The sequence below is a fragment of the Lissotriton helveticus genome, chromosome 5_1 (genome assembly GCF_964261635.1).
Source record: "Lissotriton helveticus chromosome 5_1, aLisHel1.1, whole genome shotgun sequence".
Taxonomy (NCBI): Eukaryota; Metazoa; Chordata; class Amphibia; order Caudata; family Salamandridae; genus Lissotriton; species Lissotriton helveticus.
The window spans coordinates 200,598,237-200,619,821 of NC_136065.1; the positions used below are offsets into that span (position 1 = coordinate 200,598,237).

The window sequence follows — 21,585 nt, forward strand, 5'->3', positions numbered from 1 at the left end:
CTCCATTTGGCATGTTTTTAAAATAGCCTGCCACAGAGGATAACCTTAAGCACCACACAGCCATAAAAAAAGGATTCTTGAAATGCTGTTTTTCTCCATTGTCAAAAGGCATTTTGGAAATGCTACAAGACTAACAGACTTCATAAAACGCAGATGCATCCTTCGCGTTTGAGGTTTTGGAATGTGGAGATCTGCATGCAATAGTAGAATATCAGGGGAGACTAGTGCTACTCACCGCATTAGTCCACAGATTTACGGATTCATTTATGAGTCACTTTTTGTGCTTTCCGTGGCGCAGGAGCCTGCTCCATATTCACGAGGCATTACTCAGCCACGTTTTTTGGCTTAATGATGCCTCGTAAATATTGTTCTCTTTAACGCAGTTTTCTGCGCTAAAGGGGCATGCAATGGGTGCTGTTGGAGGTGTTCCCAACAGCATCCGTGTCTTTTTGACACTTCCCCAGATTGATGAGAAATCGTAACACCGAGGCAGCGCCAAAAAACATACACTTCCCCAGGGGAGGCATAAGGGAGGCACACAGAGAAGAAAACATCTTTATTTCTCATAATGTTTTCTTTTTCGATGTGTGCTGCATTCTGCAGCACATATAGAAAGAGGAAAAAGCGTCTTGTGATTGTTTTCGGGCAGGAATGTTCCATTCCTGCACAAAAACAATCAGTCCCGCAACGCAGGCACCCTTGCACCATGATGCATAGGTGCCGGCGCAGGGGAAAAGGACAGGAATACACTGCATCTGATAGAGTGCATTTCTGCCCTTTTCTTTTGTTGTAGGGCAGCACACCAGGAAGGCCTGCGGTGCTGCCATATGGCAAAATTTCATAAATGAGGCCCTTAGAGCTCTTTATCTATTGGAATGGGAATATGTGTTTTTCCCCCTCACTTCACTCGTTATATTCCAAAGCGCCCTTTGGAGGCCTAGACTGCATTGCACTTTATGTATTTCACTAATTCGTTCACTTATTTACCCTGTTGTAAAACAGACTCAAGTCATCAATAAGCAGGCAGTACCTTGATTTACGATGTCCTTCAACACCTAGGTAGCCATATTGCTACTGTGCTTACACGTAAGATTTATTCTTTAAAAATGTGTGAAGACACCTTGGCATTTGAGCGCTTTAGAAAAATCTTAATTATTAAATGTAAAATCTACTAGATCATGTGCAGAAAATATTTGCTACAAAATAATGGTACTCTCAATTTTTGTTCAGTGTCCTTTGTAAATATAAATAACATCTCAGTTGACAGGAGATGCAAAAGTCTAAATGGGTGATATTCCATATGATGGTGTGTAGTAGCCCAATGTAAAGATCTCTCCTTTCCAAAGTAAAGAATCATCCATGAGTTCCCACCAGAGTGTGTCCTTCTGCTTGCAAGTGTTTGTATTTAAAGACACTGACTGGCCTCTCTATCCTCATCCAGCAAGGGAACCCGAGCTGGGCAGTTTACAGGTGCCCGATGTGAGCTGGGATTCCTTAAGACTCGCCTGGAGTGTGGCCGATGGGGCCTATGAGATGTTTGTCATTCAGGTGCAGGACGCGGACCGCAAGGAGGAGCCTGTGACTCTCACGGTTGCAGGAAACAAGCGTTCTGTGGAGGTGCCTGGTCTAAAGTCCGCCACACCTTACGAAGTCACCCTGTATGGTGTGCTTCAGGGCTACAAGACCAAGCCTCTTTACACAGAGGTCACCACAGGTATCTTTTACCATTCCGCTTCCAGAGCACAGAAATGCTTTCCGGATGTCACTGCATTTCTGCTTCCACTCCTTGCAGGACAAATCTTCTCACTGCACCTTTCTTTTTTAGGACCACTTGCTCTTTGAATGCTGCTTCACAATGAGCATCTGCTATGCTTTTTTAATGTTTTTTTATTGTGAGCTGTGACTTTGATAAAATCGGAAACCAAACTCTAGAGTTGACATGGTATGCATTGACAAAAGCAGATTTCATGGCTAACTCCCACAAAATATCTCTGTGAGCTTGAGTCTTGGTTTCTTCTCTATTATGATAGTCAGCAAGTGTTATTAAAGATTGCGGGCCAGGTTTATCAATGTATTGGTTTGCCCTTGCATCATGCATAGTGTCACAAAGGCAACACAATACTTAAATCAGGTTTACCAAACAACGCAAGGCCGCATTGCATGGCCCCGCGTTGCTTGGAAAATCTAGAGTAACGCCTGGCATCTCAGGTCGGTGCCCTGCATTACTTTGCCCTGGAAAGGCATTCGATAGGTGGAGCCTGGGTGTTTCCACACATGCAACAATGTATTTTGGTGCAATCCAAAATTTACCCAGACTCATAAACCTGGGAATGCATCAAAATGCCATGACTTCCCAGGGGAGGAGCAACAAGGAGACATGTGTTGTTTTCTGTTTCTAAGTACTCTGCATACTGCAACACACTTAGAAAGAGAAAAAAGCCACTAAGGATTGTTTTTGTGTTGGAAGGTGTCCCTTTCTGCACCAAATCAAACCTGCCTGTAACACAGGCACCCTTTCATCATGGCACTCGGGTGCCTGAATTTGTGCTAGGCAGCACATGGTGCGCCAGTGCAAGGAGAGAGAAGGAATGAGCCATTTTATGGTAAGTAGGGCAGACTCCTGCCCTCTCTATTTGATGCAGTGCAACACAGCACAGCAAGCTGTCTTGCTGTCTTGTGCAGTGTCAAAGTATGATAAATTCTCAGCAGGTTTAATTCTCAGCAGGTACTGAGTCAATCTCCTGGAAAAGACTCCCACTATACAGTCGTTATCAGCACTAGTAGGACATCTTCCATTTCCACGAAAAAAATGGTCACGTGTCATGCATCTGATGGTGATTGTTGGGACGCAGGTTCTTTTAAATCATTACAGAGTTAGCACCCAGGATCAGCATGGAACACTAGACTGCACCTTCCTTTGCAAATTTTCCACCCGCTGAAAATGCAGAGTGGCATAAGAAATTAGCGTCTGCCTCTATTTTAGAAGCATTAATGTGCGTACAACCCCACTATATCACTTCCAGTACATCACATGTACACAATAGACTGTAAGATGAAGTTATAAAAACTATGTTTTTTAAAAATAGAGTGAACGTACGGAATAGATTGTGGGAGGTCTTACACCTTCAAAAGACTACGTAATGTCGGGCAGTATAGTGAAGGAGCTGGCGTGGCAGGCCTTGTAGTTTTAACTAATTTACAAACATAAAAACTTTGTTGTGCGGTATGTAATGGTAGTATTATATGAATGACCGCGGAGAAGGTACATTTTCAGCAAAATGTTCTCACTCAGAATTTTCCGAAATCGATTGGAAATTTGTGGGGAGGAATCAAAGTTTTCATGAAGGAATCTCGTGAATAAAAAACTATGTGTCCTGCCCTGCCATGCATAAAATCTGGAAGGCAATAATAACATTTATAATAATCTAAAATGGACCCGGTCTACAAAGCAATCCAGTAAATCTAATCTTGAGTGATCAAAACACTCAATTCAATTCAATTCAAGAATCTTTATTCGGTGATTAAAAAACACCATAAAAGCACATTTATATACACAAATAACAGTAAAACATTATTAAATACTAATTAAGATCCTTGTACATAATTGATACGCTAAAAAGAGTGCCAACATAGAGGCCATATAAATACAGATCACAATATTTCATTCCTCTCCCCTCGTCTTTCTTAAACGTATTGCGACTTTGATGAAGTTCAAAATGCTACACAAGGTTAAGGGGTCAGAGGCTTTTAACAAAAATACTAGGGCATCCCAGGCGTGTTCCTGTTGGGCTTTTTTTTAGAATATTTACAAGGAATCTACGCCTAGGCATGGAGAAATAGGGACAAAGCAAAACAAAGTGAAGGGAATCCTGCGGAGACCGGTTGTCGCAGCCGCAGGGACCCTTCTGCTCAATAGATGTAGTAAACCCGGCAGGTATAGCCAACATGAAGGGGAGCAGATTCAGTCTGAAACGGCACATTAAAAATCTGTCCTGTGCATTATGTAGAAGAAATAAGTAAGGTTCCATGCCCTCCACACTTTTTACCAGACCATGGGCCCGTACAGTCTTTTTCGCTCCTTCAGCCTCAGCTCGTCGTTGGGTTTCTTTCTCCAGAAATAGTTCCCCTACTCGCTTCTTGTGCTGTGCTGAAATAGCAGCTGGGTTCGTGAAAAGATTCCCCAACCCTAAATCCTCCAGGGTATTTTTCACGTGTTTGAGCCAGGGGATGCGCATTGAGTGGGTCCTACCTAAGCAGTCCAACAAAATTTCTCTGCTTAGGTGCGCCTCTGGATTTATCCATATTTTTAACCAGGCCACTATTGGCCTAAGTTTTAACAAATCTTCCAAATATGGCCTCCCTAGCTCCCTGTGGGCTATGATACCAGCCGTGCTGGGTGGCGTCCTCAGGATTGCTTTCAAATACCTATTTTCTTCCTGTTGGATTCTAGTCGTATTCACGAACCCCCAGACTTCTGCCCCATAAATTACTTTAGAGCATGTTATGGAGCCGTACAAATTCATCACCTGTTCCGGACTCCATCTACCCACCCTCCTTCCATATCCAGCTATCGCCCCGTTAGAGGCAATCAATTTCGTACAACGTTCTGCCACCAAGGGGGTGAATTGCAATGCACCGTCAAAAGTTACCCCGAGGTAGGAGAAAGTCTTAACCTGCTCCAAACTATGGGAACCGATTGTATAAACAAATTTAGAGGAGGGTTTTTTGCCTGCCAGGAGCACATAAGATTTCCCTAAGTTGACAAATAGGTCCAGGTTACTCATAAACTCTGCAAACCCCTCTATCAGTGTTTGTAGGCCTCGAGGTGTTCTTGCCAATAAAACCGCATCATCTGCATAAAGCAGGACGGGGATATGCCGCGGCCCCACCCTTGGACAATCTACCTTTAGACCCAGAAGAAACTGCTCAAGGTTATTGATATAAAGGGAGAACAAAAAAGGGGCAAGTATACAGCCTTGTCTGACTCCACTCCTACATGGAAAGGAGTCAGACAGTCCTCCCTCCCTGTTAAACCTAACCTTGGCCGTGGTGTCACTATGCAGTTCCCTCAATATGGTAATTAGGCCACTCTCTATCCCCATACCTGACATCATCTCCCACAACTTTCCTCTGTTGACGTGATCGAATGCTGCTGCCAGATCCATGAATCCCATATAGATGGGTTCATCACTGGCCAAAGTATACGTGGCAGTCAGCATATATAGGTTCAGGCACTGATCACTAGTGGACCTCCCTGTCCTAAACCCATACTGGGTGTCCGAGAAGATGTTGTTCTCTTCGGACCATTCGGTCAATCTATTCAGGATTGCCCTTCCCAAAAGTTTGGCTGAAACGTCAATTAGGGAGATGGGCCGGTAACACTTCGGGTCATCCCTATTGCCCTTTTTAAAAATTGGTACAATGATCGCTTTAGACCAGGACGGCGGAAGCCCACAGATAATAGCGGTGTTTAGGACCCTGGTCATCAAAGGAGCCCATAGATCAGTATTACTAAGGAACAGGTCAGGGGGAATTCCATCTGGGCCCGGAGCTTTATTTTTAGTAAGACCCTCCATCCCTGTACTGATCTCCTTAAGAGAGAATGTGACTAACGGGACCTGTCTTGGGGCTACCGGTGGTTCCACATGGGTGCCCGAGTCATAATTGTATAAACCCCTAAAGTGGCTTACCCATTGCTCCGGAAGAATATTAGTCCCTATCTCCGGAGAATCATTTTCTAAAAAGGTCGGTTTATTGATGATTCTCCAGAACCCCGCTAGATCTTTTCTTTCTCCAGCTTCTCTCAGATCTGCCCATGCTTCTGCCTGTAGGGCAAGTTTCCTCCTTTTAATCTCTTTTTTATACTTTTGCCTACTGGCCCTAATAGTCTGTGGATCCCGTGGTTTCATCTTGAGGGAACATTTCAGTTCCCTCAGTGCCTTAGAGCAATCTCTGTCAAACCAACGGGGATTTACCTGATTACGTATGGGCGCACTAGACCTCAATAGTTCATCCACTAGGTTAGCAATGCGATCGAACGCTTCCAAGACCCTTGGACCCTGTATTTCTAGATCTAAACAGTCGTTAATGGCCACTAGGCCCTTGTCGCCCAATGTTTTATAAAACTGTGCCCCATCAATTTTAGACCACTTCAATCTCCTGCCTTGATCAGTGGCCCTTTCCTCAATTAGACAGCGAGGTTTAAATCCCGTACCCACCTTATAAAATAGCGTTAAGATGAGCGGGTTATGGTCGCTAAAACTGCTCCACTCTATCCCTACACTGATTATTTTATTGATTAATGCTCTCGAGACCAAGATATAATCTATAATAGATGCACAGCCCCTCCCCTTAAAAGTTGGTGGGAGCGTGCCATCCGACTGTGGGTTTATCATGTTAATGGTGTGCTCTAGGTCGTACTTAAGCCGAAGCAACCTAAGAGCCAACCCAGTTGGCGTGTGAATAAAATGCGGCCCCTTCTCAATCGGGCATTGTGCCCAGTCTGTATTTACCTTAATCAGTGCCGGACAGAGGTGACAGTTAAAGTCTCCTACCAAAAGTAGCCCAAAGGATGGCCCTTTGCTCTGCGATTTAATTTCTTGACCCAGCCTATTATCAAGTTCCGCCAGTAGGGGGGAATGGGTATTTAAAGTCTCACTATTATAAAAGTTAAAAACCGACAATTTCAGCCCCCTACCAGAAAACCGAGCTGCCTGTATTCCATGTGAGTTCCATTCTGGGGACGACCAGGTACCTGGGAGGGATAAATCTACATAAACAGCTAAACCACCCATTGCTCTCCCAGAACTAGATTTCCGAGCGGGAACAAAGAAACACTTGTAGCCCTGGAGGTGATAATTGTTCACCACAGCCCATGTCTCCTGTAAGCATATAACATTAAATTTCCTGATAAAATCAACCCACTCCTTATTATTAAATATGCCTGCTAAGCCCGCTACATTCCAAGAAATAATCCTCACATCCTCTCCACCTAATGCTGCACCCCCCTCGCTCATTGGTCCTATCTCCTGCAGCACCCCTTGCATGGTCCCCCCACCACCTCCCAGCAAGCTATCCACAGTCATACCCTTGTTATCAAAGAGCATAGGTTCCTCCGCCCTAACTATTTGAGTTTGCTGGGCCATATGTCTATGCACCTCCGGTATTTCTGCTTGGGCACCCTTTTCTGTATTCTCCTTAGGGGCCTTCTCTGTTTGTCAATCCACCCCCTCTAAGTCGTTTAGACAATTAAATCGATTATAAGTAGGGAAAAGTGGTGTCGGTCTGCCAAGTAGTGGCCTAGGTTGAAATGCCTGGTGTCTCCCCCTTCTTCCAACCCTCTCCCATCCATCATTATATGGGAGTGGGTGGGATGGACCTGGGGCAATAGGAAAGAAGAAGGACACACGAAGGGTTTGGATGGTAGATTCCCTTGATATATTTTCCCCTTGACATATATGCGACACCGTACCCTTGTCCCTAAAACTCACCAATAAACAGTCCCCAGGGATGGATTTCTGAGTTCTCCCCACCCATGGGACCCTTCTTACCATTATAATTTCATTATTAAGGTGTCTCGGGAGGGGTCTGTTTCTGTTTAGCCACTTAATTACCCTAGTTTTTAGGGCACAAAAATCCTCAACTTCTCCTTCCTCAAGTAGCGGGACCCCTGCCATGACTACAGTAAGGTCATTAGTCTCAGGTGGTAGGTTAGGCCGACGAGGTCTTGCAGGGGGCTTTTTTTGGTAGACCGGGATGTTATTGTCTATTGGGTGAGCCGGAGGTACTAATACAGGGGTGGGATTAAGTGTGTTAGATTGGAGTGAGTTGGAAGCTACAGGATTTAGTGTTAAGGGTTGTTGAGGAACTACCCCATTTACAGCATGTGGTGGAGCTGGAGCTGGGTTAACTACCCTGTGTCTCGGCCCTTGCGGGACTACAGTAGTGGTAATAGGTTCTAGATCGCTTTCCTGTCGACCAGCACGAGTTTTCAGACTTCCCAGTGTGGCCTCCAATATGGTTAGTCTGATCTCAATCTTTTTTATACTTTCGCTGATCGGGAGTAACAGCGACCTTAACAAGAATTCCAGGTTTCCCAGCGGCACGACAGAGAGGGGGACATTAACAATACTAGTTCCTATATCTTTAATCAAGGCGGGAACTGTGTTTTCCTGGGCATTAGAATTAGGGTTTGGCTCTGCCAGTGGTTTCACTATTGGTACAGGTTTTTTTAAGGATTTGCCAAAGTCCAGGTGTGAAGTCTTGGGTTTACTACCTCCCTGCGCACCCTTTGCCCTCCTCCTACGCTTTTTTGGGGGGGGTCCCAAAATTACTTGCGTGGTGACTACTTTCGGTTTATGATGCCTGTCCCTGTGAACTACGGGCGGTTGTGAGATTAAATCAATAGTCCCCCTAGCGGGGCTGGGGCTAATAGCTAGAGCAGTGCTCATAATTTCAACTGGGGAGGTGTTAATACGCTCCCTTAACAGGAGTGGAACATCCTCAATTCGTGTTGATTCCTCCCTAAATGTGATAGATTGTTCTCCCATAGGGGTGTTTTTCAGGTTATCCACTGATCGTCTTCGTTCCGCCCTTAATCTGGACAAATTCCCCTCTTTATCAGCCTCCCCCACAGCCCGTGAAAAATAATTTTCGAGTGTCCCAGTTTTCACTCCTCCCGGCTTCTGAGGGGTACTCTCCCTTGCCGGAGAAGGCATGATTATACTAAAAAAGGGTCAATTATGATACACAGAGCGGGTGTCACAAATTAATAATTCCAGGAAATACCTGCGCAGTCTGAGAAACCAAGAGAGTAGGCCCAGCCCGGCCTACTCCGGCCTGTGACGGCCTTGGACGGTCCCGCCCTTGTCCCGGGCTTCTCCCGGCGCTCCCGCGTGCTCCCGCACAGCGGGGGTTCAAGGAGCTTAATATAGTATAATACAACGTGAGTTAAGTGGTGGGAGGGGTCGGGGAGAGCGGCCCAGGTGTGTCTCGTCAGGCAGGCGGGCGCTCCTGGGATATGCAGTCCCAGTGCAGCGCGCGCACACACTCGCAGCCCCGGCAATTCAGCTTCCCTCGTTGTCCCCTTAGGCAAGTTGCAGGCGTCCCTCCTGACGCAGCGGGACCCGCGAAGCGGGTTCCGCAAGAAGTAGGCTGTGAGAGGAAATTCCAGCTAGGTCCAAACAAGGTTCGGCAAAACACTCAATGAGGAGCTTAATCCAGAATATTTGTTTATATTTCCTATAAGCATAAGGACTAACTAGCATAGTGTGCGAAGGAATTGGAGTCAATATTTAGTTCCAGTGAAGTACTTTAGGAAAGTGGAAATTGCTTTGTTTACATTCACTATGTCACAGATTCAACAGGATGGGTGCATGAGAATGTGTCTGCGAATTGATATAGCATGAGTCTGCAATCACCCCATTTTCCACAGCATGGCAGGGCTGCTCATAGGCTTGAGAATGCTTCTCACGCTGTTGCATTTTACTTTTCTTGGTACATTTTTTCCCCGCGTTTGGCTGTTTCACAGACCACACACTGCTGCTTTCCTGGATCCATTTTGTTAGCCTGCTTCCTGCCCAACGTTCGGCTACCTGTGCTGGCACCAGAGATCACCATAATTCAATTGCGTTGCTCCTCTTTCTTCCCAATTGACTACACTTTTGCATTTTCAGCGGAAGAACCAGAGGTGGAAGATATAACAGTTACCCATGTAACCCCCCAAAGCTTTGACTTATCATGGACGGCCACAGATGGAGCCTTCGAGAACTTTGTCATAGAAGTGATTGATTCTAACAGGTTACTGGATCCCACCGTGTTGAATGTCACAGGCGCCTTACGGAGGACGTCTATCTCAGGGCTTTTACCAAGCACTGATTACGTTGTCTACCTCTATGGGATAATACATGGCCTCCGCACACAGGCCATAAGTGCTTCTGTTACCACAGGTACATCCAGCAGCAAGTTACTAACCTCCATTATTCCTTATTTTTCTTTGCAGCGAATAACGTTTGTTCTTTTCCTTCAGTATGAGCCGCCAGTTGGTTGTTCTCAATCTCCATTGCCTCTTCTTGTTGCAAAGCAATGAGTAGCAGGCTGACCATTTATTCTATCGGTCATTGCCCCAGGGCCGGGTATTGAGGGAAGTGGGGATGGGCGCAAACAATTGAAGTCCCGTTTTAAACTTCTGCCTCTGGGTCTGGCTTCACAGGGGTTGATGGCAAAAGGGGAGTGAGGGAGTGTAAAGGAGAATGAGATGAGAGAGATTTGCGAGAGGAGAGAAACAAAAAGAAGCGAAAGAGAGAGCACAATAGTGAGATGAGAGAAAGAAAGAGAGAGTGAGAAAGAGAGAGAGAGAGATAATGAATGGAAGGAAAGTGAGAGAACAAAATCTGTGTTAATTAAAAAAAAATTGTCCAAACTACTTTTGGTTCCCAGTTGTTAATTTGAGCCAGTTACAACAACCCCGTTGTGATTCCGCATACCATTACTCCGCAAGTCAGAACAACGACTTGCGGAGGGGGGGGGGGCGCTAGATGTTGGAATAGTATAATTTACTAGTCCAACTCCAGTCTGTGCGGACACTAGGGAAGGTGTTGAATTTTAAATCCAACACCCCCTCCCCCTCTGCAAGTTGTTGTTCCAACTTGCGGAGTAATGGTAGGCGGAATCACAACGCGGTCGTTGTAACGACCGCGTAGTGATTCCCTGCGTTGAAAAAGTTTTGTGGTAAACGTTGTTTACCGTTAAGAATGTGTGTCCTTATCCCGCAGTCTTTTTCAACGTGTTTTATATATGAATACCCTTCTGGCAAACTCTGAAACTTACCTTAAGTCTTGTAAAAGGCATGACAAACTATAGGACACATGTTGGACATATGCTGCTAAAAACTTTTCTTGGTTAACATTCTAAAGAATGATGGGGATGTCAAAGGTTTAGCCTAAAATCTTCAGTGAAAAAATGGATCAACAGAGGAACATGTTTGGCACAGTAGGTCACAAAGTAAACTCAGTTGCCATCACCACATCTTTGAAGGGACGGTGAACTTTGAAAAGAAATGTCTTAAAAGAGTTCAGTCTCTCTTCTATTTGTCCAAGGTTGACTTCTTTAAAGGTACTTATACCTTTTTTGAAACTCTAATAGATAAAACATTCAGCACAGTGTCCATTTCAAGAGATTTTCTTCAGAACTGATAGTAAATTGGCAGTGTGCAGGCTTACGGTTCCCTTCTCTATCACTGTTTATTTATTTGATGACATTGTGGGAACATTTTAACAATGGCCTTTTGACAAGTCATCAGTCCTGGCTCACTTTATATTGATCTAGTCATTAGCTACTCAAAACTGAAGAAGCGTAAAAAAGATCAGAAGGAAACTGTTGCTGCTGCATTACACCTTACTTACCACCTGGCATGGTTCAAAGAAAGAAGTCAAGCGGAAAGCTTGAAAGATGAAAACGTGCCGTAAAACTTTCACAAAATGGATCCTGGGGCAATTGCAAAAAGGTGTGAGCTCTTGTCAAGCAAAACGGGAGGGGGCAAAGCACTTTATCATCATCTGACAATCTCCCACTTATTATTTACTATTCTTCTAGACGTCATGCCCACACTGGAAAATCTAACCATTTCTGGCTTAGCCCCTCATGGGTTCCAAGTGTCTTGGACAGCAGAAGACAATGCCTTTGATGGCTTTGTCTTAACCATGGTGGATTCTGGCCAGCTGCTGAGCCCCCAGGAGTTCCGACTGACAGGATCCCAGAGAAACACAACCCTTACAGGCCTAATTACTGGCATTGGCTATGACATCACTCTTTACGGCTTTGTCGGGGCGCTTCAGAGCAAACCATTAGATGCTGTGGCTGTAACAGGTATTTCTGTTCATGTGCTTCAATCTGTACTTCTTCATCTCCTTCCTTGGGCAGACTACTCCATCAGCCTCACTCAAACAGCATGTCCAGCTACCTTCAATGCATCATTCTCCATACTTCTCCTACTTTTGCCTAAGATTATTCTCTATAGCCACCAAAAAAATGATCAGCATGTGTGGGGACTAGTTGTTCAAGGGCCTGAAGCATGACAGCATGTCACTAATTGAACCATGTCTGCACTTAAGAGCCAAACTGATGCATCTCTGCACCCCTTAATATCTTACAATCTGTAGTAGCAACTGCGCATATGTAAGGTGGAGATGTTTCCTCACAATCATCATTAAACAGTGCAGCAGATACAGACTCTCTCCTGGTACTAAGGGGGAGGGAGGCCTGATTGTGTCGGGCATCACATGTTCTCAAAATATCCACTCCCTCCTGCAAGGTAAAGAGTTACCATATTGATCTTTTATATATAAATATCCTTTCATTTTATTTCCAAGATTTAATTTGCCCAAATCTATTTTAACAGCAACTGCACACAGGAGATTGAGATTCTTCTGTACATTCAATGATTGTGGTAGGGTTCAGGGACAGGAAAGCTGCCGAAGCATTTCCCTGGAGAACACATCTGGGCTGACCAGATAGAGGATGTTAATTTAATTTTCAATTTTCTCTCTACATTTCAATTGTGCAACATTTTTGCTATAAACATTTAAGCTTGGTTGGGATTAGGAAAGGGAGCAAGAAATGATTAGCAGTCATGATCAATGCTCTATTTTTAAGCAGTATACATGTATCACCTCGATAAAAGTTACTTCCCTTCCTAAACACCTTCTAGATCACCAGCAGTCTGCACGTGCCAATCTTGACCAATACTATTGCATTACTAGAGATAAATCTTCAAATATGCTTTGCACTGAAGTTTAGAATTTAAATAGATTCGGTTTCAAATACATTTGAGTTATATGTCCCTTTAGAAAATTGCTCAATTCCACTTTCAATAACAGCCCCATTCACATCCAAATCTGCACAATTTGACCATTAAAACTATTAACAGTACATTTTGTAGCATGAGGACTCGAACAACATATATGTTGCTTAATTTAAAGTTGAGGACCTTTAAAGTAGGCCCGTACTAAATTTGATTCAAGCCGTCAAACTAGAGTAATTTCCATACTTTCTGATTACTCTTGTTACGTGAAATTCCCGAAATTACACTATTACAAATTGTTACATAATTGTGTGCTGCTAGTAGTAAAACTTTACCACACACACAAGGGAACAATAGAAAAACAGTATGCTAGCATCTGTTGTTCACTGTTCTTTTTCCTGTACTTACATTTCCAACAAGAAATGCATCCACACCTATAAAGTGAATGCAGGAAGGCATGTCATGTTAAAATGCAGAGCTAAGTGCCTGTTTTGCATTTCACATAATTAGGCATAATTTCACTCAGTTTCTCTGAAATTTCTCATAATTACACAATCGCAAATTACATGAATTGTGCACACCAGGGGCCTCATTTATGAAAAGTGACGCATCGCTGCGTGAAAACAGCGATGTGTCACTTTTCACTGCGCTCTCCCTGCGACACTAATGATGCGTCATATTTACAGTATGACGCATCATGTCGCAAGGAGTTCCAGATACGTCAGTATTTCTGACGTATCTGTAGGCGCAAAAGTGAAGCATTGCTGGAGTTTGTCACAAAAGTGACGCAACTCCAGCAATGTGTACTTTCACATGGGGCAAGCCCCATGTGAAAGGGCCTGCGTCAGTCTTACGCCTGCCATGAGGCAGGCGTTAGATTTTGACGCATTAGCGTCCAAGAAATGGCGCAGTGAAATCTTATAGATTTCATTGCGTCACTTCTATGACTCTTTCTTGCGACAAAACGCCCCCCTTGCATACATTATACCTGGCGCAGGTATAATGTGGCGCAGGGGTTTACAAAGTGACGCATCTACCTAGCGTCACTTTGTAAACATGGTGCATTAAGGCACATTTTTTACTCCACTGGTGCGTCACTAAAAGTGACGCACCAGCGGCGTAGAAGTGACGCAAGGGCTCATAAATGAGCCCCCAGTTCTTTAGACCCATAAATAGGAGCAAAAGCCCTCTGGTGCAAATAACTTGAGTGCTGGTTATTGAGCGTTTCTGCCCTTGATTATGACATCAGTGATAAGCAATGGGGAATAACTTAAGCAAACAATTTTGCAGCTATTTCTCTCTGTTATTTTCCTTTGCGCACAATTTTGCATAGGGAATTGGCACCGGCTAAAATGTTGGTTCCTAAAGGGAGCAGTTACTAAAACTGTTTCAAATTCAATTGGTACCCATTTGAGCACTTAGTAATGCATTTTAATCCTCCATATTTGTATGAATCTGCTTCAAAGAGCATGATGTAAAATGGATGCAGTTTCTTGTAGTGTTATAGCTGTTCAAATCAGGACTATGACTTGTGACGTCATGTGCAGCTGACCCAGTGGTAGGTGGCAGGTTGTGGATTGCATATGCGGCACTGCTGCTCTGAAACAGAAGCCTTTAATTACAAGTAAAACACAACTTTAAAGCTAGAGAGAAACCTACCAATGCTTGCTGTTTATGGTCAAGCCTCACGGTGCTGGTAAATGCACATCACAGCACGTTGAGCATTCCTGTGCATAAACAACATGGAAAATAGCCAAAAGGACCTCTCTAGATGACCTACAATCCACACCAACACCACAAGATGGTACCTGCCACATCTCCTAGTTCAGACCACTAGTAAAACAAAAACATGTGTTCAGGAACCTCTCTTTGAAGTAAAAAAAAAACTAAATATAAAGCATTTGATTAGTAATAAAAAATGTTAGCAATAAAATCATAAATCGAACTAATTTTCATCACTACAGAAAATATTGATCTTGAAGTGTTGCCATAGTCATAGTTTGTGAACACCAAAACCTTGGTTAACTTACATAAAATTGTTAATTTACCCCGGTGAATCAGGCCCCACATCTTTAAGACTAACTAACAGTGGGGCATATTACCAAGCAATAGCGATTATCGCTATTGCTTGGTTAGAGACAAAAATGTATCGCCGACCTGCGGCAATTTTTTATCGCAGATAAACCTTGGTATTACCAAGGTTTATCGCAAATGCGATAAAAATGCATGAATATCGCTGAAAAGTCAGCGATATTCAGGCATTACCGAACTAATGCTCTTAGCCATGTTATCCACATCCCATTGGATAACATGGCTAAGAACTGCTCAGGGCAGGTGTTAGCTTTTGGAGATATTCGCGCTTAATGCGAATATCTCCAAAAGTTGGTAATAGGAGATAGCGATGTTAGCGACTGTTTCCAGTCGCTAACATCTTGGCACGCCCACTTTGCATGTCATAAGTGATAAATTTCTCTGACATGCAAAGTGGGGCCCAAGATGGTCGCTATCTCCTATTAGCTGTCGCTAACTGGTGTTAGCGACAGCTAGGTAATAGGGAGATAATTTTATCTCCGCTTTCTTGGCTTTTAAAGCCAACAAAGCGGAGATAAACCCCCTTGATAATCTGCCCCAAAGTTTTTAGGTTTCCAAAATATTTTCATAGGTTGACCAGATGAATGTCCCACTTCTATTCTTGTTACAGAGTTATTCAACTTCTGTTTACTTGAAATTGAGAGGGTGCATGTTCCAAATGCAGCTGTTGATAAATAACCCAAAGAGGATACTAGTTATAGCCCCCTTGGGTGGTTTACAACCATTACAACGAAACTTTTACCACGCAGTGCTGTTACAACGCAGGTTTTACTACGCATACCATTACAACGCATTACACTGGGGGCGCTCTAGGATAGGGAATAAGTTTAATTTACTATCCAACACCTTCCCTACTATCCACGGGGACTGGAGTTGGAATAGTAAATTAAACTATTCACTATCCAGCACCCCCAAGTGTAATGCGTTGTAATGGTATGCGTAGTAAAACCTGTGTTGTAACAGCATGCGTGGTAAAAGCATGCGTTGTAACGTCATACATTCCCTTGGGTCAGCCATAAGAAGCATCTGTTTACAAGACTTCAGTCTAATTTCAAGCCCTTACACACAATGGTCAGTCCTGTGCCAATCTGATTAGGCCTGACTGGGCCAAGTCTGAATACTAGATAACTAATATGTAGAAAAGTTCCATTGAAGGGAATGAAATGGCCCATGGACTTTTTAAATTTGAGTATTCTACCCTCAGTGCGTGGAATGTTCTAATAGCCCTGTAGCCCTTCTTGTTCTAAACATCACACAGATGTATTATATTGGCCAGCACATATACCATTCTGTAGTATTGTTCTACAATGCAGAAAAGTAAACACATTCTTCTACCAATCACTGAAGCTTTGGAGCAAAGGGAAGGGTCGGATTTTCTTTTTGGTGGAACGAAGATGATTCTACCCTTCACGTTGCACCTTTGCTGTTGGATATATCTTACACTTTTCTCTCCCTACCCTACTTGGATGACAATTCCTCCTCAAAGTTTGAAGCAGTTCACAGAGGAAGACTGTCAAAGTAAGGAAAACGTTCATATAAAGGTAATAGATAAGTGAGGAAAGGTTAATATGACAAAATGGCGTACACATACGAGAAACCTTTTAAGCCAGTAAATGTCACAATAAAGTGTAAAGAGGTCAGGTAGCATTTCCTGATATACCCCATGCTTTCTAACCAGGGCCACCAGAAAAATTTTATTTTCCGTATAATTATGGATTAGCCACACATGCCACATCATCCATTGTATCCTGCACAAGCTGCAGGTTTCAACACCCAAAACATACTTAGCTCAAACAGATTAAAAGTTACTAAAACATGGCGAAACATGTTGCTGTGCAGTGGAAGGCTTTTTGCAAAGGTTGCTGGGTCCCCTTACTGTTGCTTATTCAAGTATCTGGATGCGAAACTGGTAATATGGGGGGAGATCTTTACCCAGATGGTGTAAACTTATGTACAAATTAAATTAAATAGGAAGTAATACTAGTACAAAATGTGTTGCATTATGCATCCTAATTTTCCTTTTCTGCTGCATTATTTATTCAACTCTACTGCATAGTTTGATCCTCCCCTACAATATAATTCCTGTGACCCTGTCTATAGTGCTGTGGCATAACTTCCTAACAGCTGGAAAGCACAATATGTTTAGCTGTGGAGTCTGAACCTCCAGCTCTCTCACACTGACTGATGATTTATCACTCAGTCCAGAAGCTCTGAGCATGTTCCAAATGTTCCCCTTTGCCAAGAAAGGAGCACAGGAGAGAAACTCTTGCCAAACCACGTGACTCTGCATTTGGAAGAGAGAGTAACATATCCGCCCCCCTGCTGCTGCATGTTGTTAATAGCACTTTGGTTTCAATTCTCGTGACAGATTCATAAGACTGTCTGTCTCCAGTGAAAGAGTCAGTGAATTAATCATCTTTTCCAGCCTACTCTTTTTGCATGGAAGACTAGAAGGGTGCGACCAGAAATGTCTTTTTAATTGCTTTGGTGTCGAAATTGCAAACATCTTCAAAACTTTTTTTTTCAGTGTTGCGAATATATTAAATGTCTTTGGAGCCATTTCTTTTTTTTATGAAGCAAAACTGCACAGGTCTTAACATGTCAACACTGTTTCCCTCCCCACATCACAACATGGCCGACTTAGACGCCGAACCTGAAGTCGACAACCTTCTGGTTTCTGATACCACGGAGGAAGGTTTCCGTCTGTCCTGGACTGCGGACGGAGGGGTCTTTGACAGCTTCATCCTAAAAATCAGGGACAGCAAGAGAAGGTTCGATCCACTGGATCTGGAGGTCCCTGGGCCGGATCGCACCACCACCATCACAGGCTTGCGCGATGGCACTGAGTATGAGGTTGAACTCTATGGAGTTGCAAGCGGACAACGATCTGGGCCGATAAATGCTATAGCTACCACAGGTATCAGGACTGCACCTGAGAGCATGAAGGGGCATCCGGAGGGGCACCTCACTTTTTCCCGCTTGCTCGCTCACGGCCTGGGGGGGGTCTAATGAAGTCTAAACACAACTTTCTCTTTCTAGGTTTTATTTTAGTGTTTCATCACGCTTTCTTCCTGGCTGTGTCACCTTTGCTTTTCTCTAGGTGCAGTTGGTTGGAACAACATCACATTTATGTGACTACACCAAGGGTCACTATTTCAGAGTTATCATCATGTGGTGCATTGTGCTAAAATAGGAAGACACTGGTGGGGACACCCTAGGGGAGAAGGACAGGTACCACCTCTTTTAGAGCGTTTCTTTAGCCCCAAATCCGATAAGTCCAAAGCGCATAGGGTTTGTGCTCTGAAAACCTTATTTTTGGACTCACTGAAGCAGGATGTAATTCCCCTAAACAGAATTTACAAATAAAATGTGTTTCTTCAGCAAATCGTTTATATGAACAAATGGAATACTTAGACTAACATTAGATGTGCAGCTGGCAAGTTAATACAAAGAATAGAATTACATTTAATGAAATCAAAGAGAAAACGTCTGTGCGCTTGCACACACATAGACGTGCATACACACACATGTATAGTTGAAACATAGTATATTTTTGTGTACATCCTCCGTGAAGCAAATTAGAGGCTGTTTTTAATAACATTCGAAGTGCTAGAGACAATGGCTTCTTTTATCAGAGAGAGAATTAAGGTAAAATGCCAAGTACGTGACGATACAGAAAAAAATGGAGAAATAAGGGAAAAGAGCATAGAAAATCGATTGTGTTGATGTGCAGATTTCCAAAGCATACTTCTGCACTGAACGTTCTCTGGGGCATTGCCATGAGATAATTGCCCACCACTCTGGATAGACACCCAATGGTTAAGAGGTCGTTACATATTGAGGGCAAAGGGTAATTATCTCAAGGATAATGTCCCTGAACCTTCATTAATGCTAATGCTACATCCTTCGTTGGACCTGCAGTGGCTTAGAGAAGGACCAAGAAGAAAATATGTGGGCAACACGTTGTAATTGGATATTCATACATCACAAGCATCAGAGTTTTGAGAAGCTGAAATTTCTTACCAGTTAAAATATTCTGAGCTATTTGAGGGTCAAAAGATTCTGTTAGTAACCAATCACAAAATCCTTGTAAAATATCTCAGAATTCTTCCACCGTGTGCAAAATCTTGTTGATATGTTTCATCTTACTCCAGATTGTGGAAGAGAGTAAAGGCAATGCCTACTCTTCCAAGACCATATGTACGTTTTCGCCGGGTGATTCTGGGTACAGCGAATGTCTACATGTGTTATATTCCCCTACAGAGATGGTTGGATGGTACCTTCTGTGGAAAGTTTACTTAAATTAGCACCAATATTTGTACATTTTACACAGACATTTGCACCAACTAAACTGTGCAAAATTAACTTTGCACCAGTCAGTTCAAAGGCCCGATCTTTATACATCGCGGTCAGTGCATATTATGGCTAGGCATGTTGCCTAAATAAACTGTAGGATTCATGTTGGCTTTCAGAATGGCCAATAAATATTTAAATCATCACCAATGAAATTAAGTATAAGTAAATTCACCTTATACATATTCATTTTGCATATCCTGAATACCTGATTGAATGCTATTATTGCATTGGTCGTTGAGCACAGCCCTAATGGAAAGGTTGTTATTGCAGTGAGTTGGTGAAAATGTTGGTGCAATACTGATCTACGCTGGAGAAGATTTGTTAAATCTGGTCCCTAGTCTTCATTCTCGCCTCAGAACATTGTTCGCAGGAAAAGTTGTGATGCTGGTGCGGGCCACATCAGACACCCGAACCCCTTAGGTGACAGCGGAAGACTGGGGAGATTTAAGAGTCTGTGAGTTTTCAAAGACAGTGTTAAAAATGCAGACTTTGGTGGATAACTGACAGCAACATCAGCACATAACTTCTACTCCAAATGAGAAGCAGGCATTGTGCCAGAATCTCACTGCATTCCGAGGTCTGGCACCGCCATCCGCTCCAGAGAAGGAGCCTTAACCACAACCACATTTGACTAGTAAACATCTGTCATACCGACAACTATATCAGAACTCAGATAATCAGATGTGTGGTTGAGATATGATCATGAAGCTCATTAAGATCATAGACTATAAAATACCAGTTGCGCGTGAGGCGGCAATTTTAGAAATGAAGAGTAACGGCTCACAGGCAGGGCTGGCTTTCAGTGACAGGAAGAAATTGAATTCCTTTTGGAGTGCCTTAATGTACTTTGACTTTTGACTTTCTCGCTATTTGCTCCTCAATTTCAAAGCTTTTCATTTGAGCAGTTATGTCTTCCTCCTAGCATTTTTGTGGTTAGGTGGTCTTACTCCTGACTGAGGTGTACCATGTTCCTGCACGTAAAGCTTTTTCTGTGATGGTGGTCTTACTCCTGAATGTAAAGGATTTTTTTCTGTGCTTGACTTAGCAGGGGCCCAATCTTGAATCTAAATGTTTCCCTGTGGTTTGGCTTTACTCCTGACTTGAGTGTCTCTAGGTCCTTGGTGTTAAGTTTGTTCGGCATTTAGTCATGTCTTCCTCCTAAGTTACGTGTGCCTTACTCCTGTAATAAGTCACACTTATGCACAAGAAGTCTTTCTGGGTTGGCCACATGAGGTTCGTCAAAGGGATGGAAGGATCTAATTTAGAAGGAGAGGCAAATAGCAGAATTCTGCACTGAGCATTATCTGGACACATTGAAAGGATCTCTTGATTATTTTACGGGACAATGTTCACCTTCTGGCACCTCGTACCGTGTGCACCGCGTGGAACAAGAAGCTATGGTCAGGGTAGGGCGAGTGCCATTTTGACCTTGGGCCTTTGTTAGGGATGCCGCCAGGTAAAGGGTTAGATGTTCAGAGGCAGATGCGTCTTCACTGGTGTAAGCCCAGCCCTTCTCCGTTTCTAAAAAGAGTGGGTGAACTACAAACTTGGTAGGGCAAGTGAGCGGCTGATTTACGGTGGGGCTCTTCCTCCACCAGACTCCAGATGACCCCCAGAATAATGCATAGATGCCTAGTGCAATAACACATTTGTGATTGAACGATCTCAATAACTGGAGAATTTTATGATCATTATGAAAGAAACATTATTTAAAATCAATTGAACAAACACACTCTGTCATCATTTGGCACAATATGTTCGGCATCCAGTAAGTATTCCTTGAACATGTTCTTTAGATGAAATATACTGTACTCAAATACACATTTTCTCCATATTATGAATCATAAAGGTATGACCTTCCACCAATTAATGATATTTTTATATTTAAACACATATATAAAACTCTGGGAAAATCAAAAGTCCAAAAATGTGGGAAAAGTGATATGTAATTGGCTTATGGCTGCCTCTATGCTAAATTTCTTTTTAAATTTAAACCAGTAGTCAGGTTCAGCTCTGTCAAGTGACCTGCATTATCTTAGCCAAACTAAAGTCACCATACTCATCTTAACATTAATTGAAAAACAGGAGCATGTGCAAAAAAGCATGTATCACTCAAATTGATGGGTCTCTAAAGTGAGCTTTTGGGTATAACGCTGGTATAACTGCTTAGATGTCTCACAGGCAGTTTTGGTTAGGTGAGTATTCCACAGTCAACCAAAGTGTGGATGCAAATTTTGAGTTTCTTAATCATCTAGCCTGCTCCTCTGCCCCTCAATGTCTGCAGCTAAGAGATAGGATTGGAACTTAAGTTGTCTAGTTCAACAGGTTTGGCAACAGAG

The 21,585-nt window shown here is 43.2% G+C and overlaps 1 protein-coding gene across 4 annotated transcripts in view; it reads left to right on the forward strand.

The window, feature by feature from the left end:
• Positions 1-21,585, forward strand: part of TNC (tenascin C) — a 177,455-nt gene that overhangs the window by 115,633 nt on the left and 40,237 nt on the right. The window contains exons 11-14 of one of the 4 annotated variants that reach the window (XM_078641997.1): positions 1,442-1,714; positions 9,675-9,947; positions 11,593-11,865; positions 17,535-17,807. The exons of 1 other annotated variant lie outside the window; for it this stretch is intronic. In XM_078641997.1, coding sequence (XP_078498123.1) covers positions 1,442-1,714; positions 9,675-9,947; positions 11,593-11,865; positions 17,535-17,807 — 1,092 coding nt within the window. The remainder of the gene's footprint in view (positions 1-1,441; positions 1,715-9,674; positions 9,948-11,592; positions 11,866-17,534; positions 17,808-21,585) is intronic. 2 more of the 4 variants (XM_078641994.1, XM_078641995.1) reach the window with 2 other exon arrangements.